The following is a 7,650-nucleotide window of genomic DNA, read 5'->3' as shown; positions in this document are numbered from 1 at the left end:
CTCAGGGCTGGGGCAGGGGGTTGAGGTGTGGTAGGAGGTTTGGGTTGCGGGTTCAGGGTGGGGGCTCAGGGCTGGGGAAGGAGGTTGGGGTGCAGGCTCCGGGTGGCACTTACCTAAGGCAGCTCCAGAAGCGGCCAGCATGTCTCTGCGGTCCCCTAGGTGCAGGGGCAACCAGCGCGCTGCCTTCACCCGCAGGCGCTGCCCCTGTGGTTCCCGGCCAATGAGAGCTGTGGAGCCAGTGCTCGGGGAGGGGCCAGCGCACAGAGCCTCCCTGACCCCTGCACCTAGGGGCCGCAGGGATATGTCGCCGCTTCTGGGAGCTGCGCAGAGCCAAGGCAAGCAGGGAGCCTGCCTTAGCCCCGCTGTGCTGCTGACTGGACTTTTAACAACTTGGTCCGGTCGGCGGTGCTGACTGGAGCCGCCAGGGTCCCTTTTCAACCGGTCGTTCCAGTCGAAAACCGGACACCTGACAACCCTAGGCCCTGGAGATCTCCACCACCCCAGCAGAGGGCTCTATGTGGGGACAGGGCCTATTTCTACCAGCACCCCTTCAGCAGAGGTCAGAAGTGTGCCCCACCCATCCACCCACCCACACAGTGCCTTCTGCTTGGTGTGAGCTGGGGCCCTCTGCTGAGTTGGCAGGCACAGGTATTCAGGCAGGCTGGGGCTGCCCCGCTCCTCCATTTCTGGCAACCAGCCCCCACCCCAGCAGAGAGCTCTGTGCACGAGGCAAGTATAAATGGATTTTTTTGAGCGGAGGGTGCGGGAGTCGCAGCACTAATGTATTGGCGCAGCATTGATTTATTTGTGTGGGGGGGTGCGGAGTTACCATTAATTGGTGACACACAGTTCATCCAGCAGGAGAATGGGCTCTTTGGGCCCAGGCAGTGGGAGTTGCCTGGCCAGTAAGAGATTGGACAGGAGGGTCTGTGGCTTGGGAAATCAGTGCATTTGAGCCTGAGGAGCAGGCTAAGTCCTTGGGCCAGGTCAGGGGTTTTCGACCTCTGGTCCGTGGACCCCTGGGAGCCTGCAGACTATGTCTAAGATTTCCATGCCACTATTGGAAATTTTTTTAGGAGTCGGCAAATGAAAAAAGGTTGAAAACCACTGGGCTAGAGGATGTTGGGTACATTTTTCAAGCCCTGCAGAATTAACCCCTCATGTGGGATCCTCTCAGCCATTGCACCAATGTCAGCCAGGAGCCGTATAAATCATGAGTCAGGCCTAGAAAATCATGAGGTATTAAAAATAATAATTTGGGAGTGAGAGGATTTCTTCTGGTTTTGAGCTTTTAGGGTTCCGGTTTCCCAGTTTCCTCCCCCCCCCCCCCCCCAACAAACAAACAAACAAACAAAACACATGAGGGCTAGAAACTTTACTTTTTTTTTTAATGAGATTGTTGTGGGTTCCAGGGCTCCAGGAGCTGGAGCTCAAAGAAATACACCAAATATTGGAGAATCGCAATAAAATCAGAAGCGTTGACAATACAGCAGGAGGAATTTCACTGGTGCTAATGGGGTCAAACTCCTTGAGCTAGGCTGATTTACACCAGCTGAGGATTTGGCCCAATGGAATTCTACTGGTGTCAAACCAGTGCAAGCGAGAGCAGAATTAGGACAATTGTGTCAGATTTGGGAACTCTTAAGAACATAACGGCCATACTGGGTCAGACCAAAGGTCCATCTTGCCCAATATCCTGTCTTCTGGCAGTGGCCAGTGCCAGGTGCCCCAGAAGGAATGAACAGAACAGGTAATCATCAAGTGATCCATTCCTTGTCCTCCATTTCCAGCTTCTAGTAAACGGAAGCTAGGGACGCCATCCCTGCCCATCCTGGCTAATAGCCATTGATGGAGCTATCCTCCATGAATTTATCTAGTTCTTTTTTGAACCCTGTTATAGTCTTAGCCTTCACAAAATCCTCTGGCAAGGAGTTCCATAGGTTGACTGTGCATTGTGTGGAAAAAATACTTCCTTTTGTTTGTTTTAAACCAGCTGTCTATTAATTTCATTTGGTGACCCCTAATTCTTGTGTTATGAGAAGGAGTAAATAACACTTCCTTTTTACTTTCTCCACACCAGTCATGATTTTGTAGACCTCTGTCATATCCCCCCTTAGTCGTCTCTTTTCCAAGCTGAAAAGTCTCAGTCTTATTAATCTCTCCTCATACAGAAGCCGTTCCATACCCCTAATAATTTTTGTTGCCCTTTTCTGAACCTTTTCCAATTCCAATACACCTCTACCCCGATATAACGCGACCCGATATAACACAAATTCGGATATAACGCGGTAAAGCAGCCTCCAGGGGGGCGGGGCTGTGCACTCCGGTGGATCAAAGCAAGTTCGATATAACGCAGTTTCACCTATAACGCGGTAAGACTTTTTGGCTCCCGAGGACAGTGTTATATTGAGGTAGATGTGTATATCTTTTTTGAGATGGGGCAACCACATCTGCATGCAGTATTCAAGGTGTGGGTGTACCATGGATTTATATAGAGGCAATATGATATGATATTTTCTGTCTTAACACTTCTGTCTTCTGAAGTGTTCTTAATCCTGCAGACGCTCCCCCTGCTCAAGCTTCCTGTGTCTGTAATGATATTTGCGCCTGACTGTAAACCATTCCGCCTCAAAGATCTTTGAAGTTAATGATCAACTGAATGCTTCACAAACATTAACAAACTGAATCAGGCCCCCCCTCTTTCCCTGACAACCCCTGGGACTTAGTATCTGCTTCAAGATGCCACCTTACTCTTTGTCCTGTGAGGCAAAATAACTGCACTTCTTTTTGTCTTCGCTCAATTGCACGGTTTTATTGTGCAGTGACACAGTGTCTGCCCATATCAGCGTCACAGCCTTGTGAGGACCATAATAAATACACCATGCTCTTTATCTGCCTTGCCCAGCCCATGTGGGGCGGTTGGGTGAAAATTCTGAACTGCTCTGTGAGTTTTGAGAATGGTAGCGAACATGGTGCCAGTCACAACCGTTTGAGGTGTGAATACTCAAGGAGGATCCCAGGATCATTCTTGGAGACTGAAGCAGTACAGTTAAGAATGGGGGATTTGAAGTCTTTGGGGACTCCTGAAAACCCCATAGGGCTTGCTTGATATAGGCTCTGAGGGGTAGGGGCTGGAGGGGAATCCACCTAAATGTATGGAATGAGACAGCTGTGTGCTCTGAGGGACCATAAAGGGTCCAGATCCCTTTAAACACTGGCATATAAGATAACACAGTCAATGAAATAGCCACCTAAACCTTTTATTCCAACCAAGATGTATGCCCTCCTCTCCTTTCTTCCTTCAGCGTCAGCTTCCATCTACGTATTTTGTGTTCCTCATTGCTGTAGCAGTGGAACTCTGGACTTGGCATTTGGCCCTAACTGAGGTAAGATCAGTTCTCCCTCTAGCGGAAGTGCCTTCCATAGTCTAGGGCAGTCTTGTGCACGATTGGCTGAGTCTCACAGGTCCATGTAGCTATGGCAGAGGGAGAGGTGCTCTCTCAGGTGGCTGTCTCAGGCAGGACTTTCACTGCTTAGACAAAGAGATCGAATCAGTCTCAGTATTCCAAGGAGGAGCCAGTGTAAACTCTGGAGCAGCAAGATGACGTGCTTGTGGTTTACAATGATGCACCAGCTTGTCTGTTCGCCTTTTTGTGAGTTGAAGTTTTTGTAAATGGTTTGGCTTAGTTCTCCTTTGAGCCTGAGTTTCAGAGGTAGAGGCGATCCCTCCTCCACCCCCAGCCCCACCCTGGTGTTCATCTAGTGGGGAATGAGCTTTTGCATAGAGTTTCATGCTGTAATGAGGGGTCCAGTCCCTTTATCATGATGGCAGGTCATCTGCTCCTGGCCCATCTTCCCAGCGCCCCCCCCCCCCCCAACCTGCTGACCCTTGGGGAGAGGATATACTTCCTCTTCCACACCTAGCAAGAGTGAATGCCTTTTCCTGTGTGGAATAGTGGGGGATCAGGGAGGTGAGGTGGGAGCTCATATCTTCTGTCTGGATTTTGCTGCTTGCTACTTTCCCATCTGACAACAGCTCTCCTGTCCCACTCTTAGACGGGGAGATTAGCAGGTGGATAAATGGGATGGACAACATATTTTCTATTGCCTGGAAAGAGGGGGTGAGCACTTCTAGGTTCCTTTGTGGTCTGTCTTTCAGTCTCTTGGACCCATCACCTTGACACGATGGTTCTAGCTGTGACAGCTGTTTTTATTTTTACACTGCCTTGCTCCAGAGGCAACATGTTCAGCCCCTAACACATAGGGGATGGAAGGCAAAGGAGTTGAGTAACAGTCCAGTAGCCCAATGGACTTTAGGTGGAAGGGAGAGAAAAGATGAGGCCAGATTAATTTTGAGACTCTCCCTGCTCAGCATTGAGTAGCTTTTCCTGGGAGTGAGAGGATTTCTTTAGGACATGTGTTGTGGATGACCCTCCAAATGGTTTTGGGGATTCAGGTATCTCCCATACCCCAGAAATTGAGATCATTAGCTAAACGTTTTTAAGGCCCCTTCTCCCATACCAGAGGTGGGCAAACTATGGCCCGCAGGCCACATCCAGCCTGCGGGACCATCCTGCCCGGCCCCCGAGCTACTGGCCCGGGAGGCTAGCCCCCGGCCCCTCCCCTGCTGTTCCCCTTCCCCTGCAGCCTCAGCTCGCTCGCTCCGCCGCCGGCGCAATGCTCTGGGCAGTGGGGCTGTGAGCTCCTGGGGCAGTGCAGCTGCAGAGCCCGGCCTGACCCGGTGCTCTGTGCTGCATGGTGATGGTGGCAGTGGCATGACCCGGCTCCAGCTGGGCGGTGCGGCTGTAGTGCCGCCAGCCACCGGTGCTCCAGGCAGCGCGGTAAGGGGGCAGGGAGCAGGGGGGGTTGGATAGAGGGCAGGGGAGTTCGGGGTGGTGGTCAGGGAGTTGGGGTTGTGGATAGGGGTCAGGGCGGTCAGGGGGGAACAGGGGGTTGAATGGGGGCAGGGGTCCCAGGGGGGCAGTCAGGAAGGAGGGGTGGTTGGATGGGGCATCAGGGGGCAGTCAGGAGCAGGGGTTCCAGGGGCAGTCAGGGGACAGGGAGAAGGGGTGGTTGGATGGGGCAGGGGTCCCAGGGGCACCGTCAGGAATGAGAGGAGGGGTTGGATGGGGCAGCGGGGGTCAGGGGACAGGGAGCGGGGGTGTGGATAGGGCAGGTGTCCCGGGGGAAAAGGGAGGGTTGGATGGGGCAGAAGTCCCAGGGGGGGCAGATAGGAGGTGGGGGCCGGGCCACGACCCCCTCCCTAACCGGCCCTCCATACAATTTATGAAACCCGATGCGGCCCTCAGGCCAATAAGTTTGCCCACCCCTGTCCCATACACTACACTCCATTCCAATTATGACTTCTTTTCAGCCTCAACCTTCTATTCTCCTTGCCCCTCATCCTGACCACTCTCTAGCCCCTCTTCCAGCAGCCCCGTAACCTTCTGGTGATATATCATGTGATATATCATATGAGTGAGCTCTCTGTATTCTGTCCTCACCTTGCCATCTGCTCTAATTAAATCTGCTGAGCTTGGAGACTTCACTGGATCAGAGGTGCCTAGAATTCCATGCTTCCCATCCCCTTGCTGGGACACTAATGGAATGTTCTAGAATATATCAGGTCTAAAGACAGCACCCAGGCCTGGGGAGGTCAGATTTGCTTAACTCCAAGAGGGAACTTAGCAAAGGTGGCAGGCCTGGTGAGAATGGGAGGGAGGGAATTGGGTTGGATTAGACCTCCCCAAGATTTGAGGGAAAGATTCCAGCTAGAGCCTATTCTATCTGAGTTTGGACCTCACTCTGGTTATATCCTGGGCTCCACACAACACTCTTTTCCCCAGTGGTCCAGGGACCTTTTACAGCCAACTAATAACTGAATGTTACTTTTCTCTTTGGCTTTTCCTCAGGATGAAGATGAGACGCCACAAGCTCTTTCTGACTCTGTGCATGGGTGGTCTCTGCCTCATCTCCGTCCTGCACTTCCTCAAGGCCCTCTCTTACGTCACCTTCCCCCGGGAGCTGGCTTCGCTTAGCCCCAACCTCGTCTACAGCTTCTTCTGGAACAATGCACCTGTCACGCCGCAGGTCAGCCCTGAGCCAGGAGGGCCGGAGTTTCTCCGCGCGCCTCTGTACTCCCATTCACCCCTGCCACCCAGCAGGGCCAGCGAGGAGCTGCACAAAGCTGAGTTTGTACTGCAGGAAGACACATCAGAATATTTTGTCCATACCAAAGCTGGCGGTGTCTGCTTCAAGCCAGGCACCAGGATGTTGGAGAAGCCACCAGCAGGCCGGACGGACGAGAGAGAAGATGGTGCTGCTTCGGGGCACCCAGCTCGCAAGCCGCTGAGCAACAGCGGCACAAAGCGGCGCAAGTGGGTGGAGTGCGTGTGCCTGCCTGGCTGGCATGGCCCTAGCTGTGGGGTGCCCACTGTGGTCCAGTACTCAAACCTGCCCACCAAGGATCGGCTGGCACCACGTGATGTACCCCGGCGGGTCATCAATGCCATCAACATCAACCACGAGTTCGACCTCCTGGAAGCCCGTTTCCATGAGCTGGGTGATGTAGTGGACGCCTTCATGGTCTGCGAGTCGAACTTCACGGCCTATGGCGAGGCGCGCCCACTAAAGTTCCGCGAGATGCTCCTCAATGGCTCCTTCGACTACATCCGCCACAAGGTGCTCTATGTCTTCCTGGACCACTTCCCTCCCGGTGGGCGCCAGGACGGCTGGATCGCCGATGACTACCTGCGCACCTTCCTGACGCGGGACGGCACCTCCCGCCTACGCAACCTGCGCCCGGACGACATCTTCATCATTGACGATGCGGACGAGATCCCGGCCCGCGATGGCGTGCTGTTCCTCAAGCTCTACGATGGCTGGACGGAGCCTTTTGCTTTCCACATGCGCAAGTCCCTCTATGGCTTCTTCTGGAAGCAGCCCGGCACCCTAGAGGTGGTTTCTGGCTGCACAGTGGGGATGCTGCATGCCGTCTACGCCACGGATGGGATCCGCCTCCGCCGCAGAGAGTACTATACTATGCCTGGCTTCCGGCAGTACGAGAACAGCACGGGCCACATTCTGGTGCAGTGGTCGCTGGGCAGCCCCCTCCATTTTGCTGGCTGGCACTGCTCCTGGTGCTTCACCCCAGAGGGCATCTACTTCAAACTGGTGTCAGCCCAGAACGGGGACTTCCCCCGCTGGGGTGACTACGAGGACAAGCGGGACCTCAACTACATCCGGGAACTGATCCGGACTGGTGGCTGGTTCGACGGCACCACCCAGGAGTACCCCCCTGCTGACCCCAAGGAACAAATGTATGCCCCAAAGTACCTGCTAAAGAACTACCAGCGGTTCCACTACCTGCTGGAGAATCCCTACCGGCGGGCGGAAGGGGCTGGATGAGGGGAGCTGGACTTGCATGGGAAATGGGAACATTAGAGCAAAGGGAAAGAGTGAGGTGTCTCTTTTATTTTCCTTCTTCATTTTGTTTCCAGCCGAGGTGCGTAGTTTCTCTGCATTCTCTGCCTTTCCAGGAGTTAGACTTGGGGTGGGATTCCCAGTCACACTAACGAGGGCCAGAGGGAAGGAGAGGAAATGGGAACTGGCCCTGCAGAAGGCAAAAAGACTATGGCACACCTCCTCAAC

At 53.6% G+C, this 7,650-nt stretch overlaps 1 protein-coding gene across 1 annotated transcript; it reads left to right on the top strand.

Moving 5' to 3' along the window:
• The first annotated feature begins 3,329 nt into the window (after nucleotides 1–3,329).
• Nucleotides 3,330–7,440, top strand: MGAT3 (beta-1,4-mannosyl-glycoprotein 4-beta-N-acetylglucosaminyltransferase). The gene is made up of 2 exons (XM_065421382.1): nucleotides 3,330–3,386; nucleotides 5,913–7,440. Exon 2 carries the CDS (start codon nucleotides 5,914–5,916, stop codon nucleotides 7,405–7,407), a length of 1,494 nt encoding a protein of 497 aa, XP_065277454.1. The 5' UTR covers nucleotides 3,330–3,386; nucleotide 5,913; the 3' UTR covers nucleotides 7,408–7,440.
• The last annotated feature ends 210 nt before the right edge of the window (nucleotides 7,441–7,650 follow it).

This window comes from Emys orbicularis, chromosome 1 (genome assembly GCF_028017835.1).
Source record: "Emys orbicularis isolate rEmyOrb1 chromosome 1, rEmyOrb1.hap1, whole genome shotgun sequence".
NCBI classification, from domain to species: domain Eukaryota; kingdom Metazoa; phylum Chordata; order Testudines; family Emydidae; genus Emys; species Emys orbicularis.
Note: the sequence above shows the minus strand (reverse complement) of the source record. Positions and strands in the feature narration are given on the sequence as shown.

Excerpts from the sequence above, each read along its gene's own strand:
- MGAT3 (XM_065421382.1), top strand. The coding sequence starts at position 5,914 with ATGAAGATGAGACGCCACAAGCTCTTTCTGACTCTGTGCATGGGTGGT.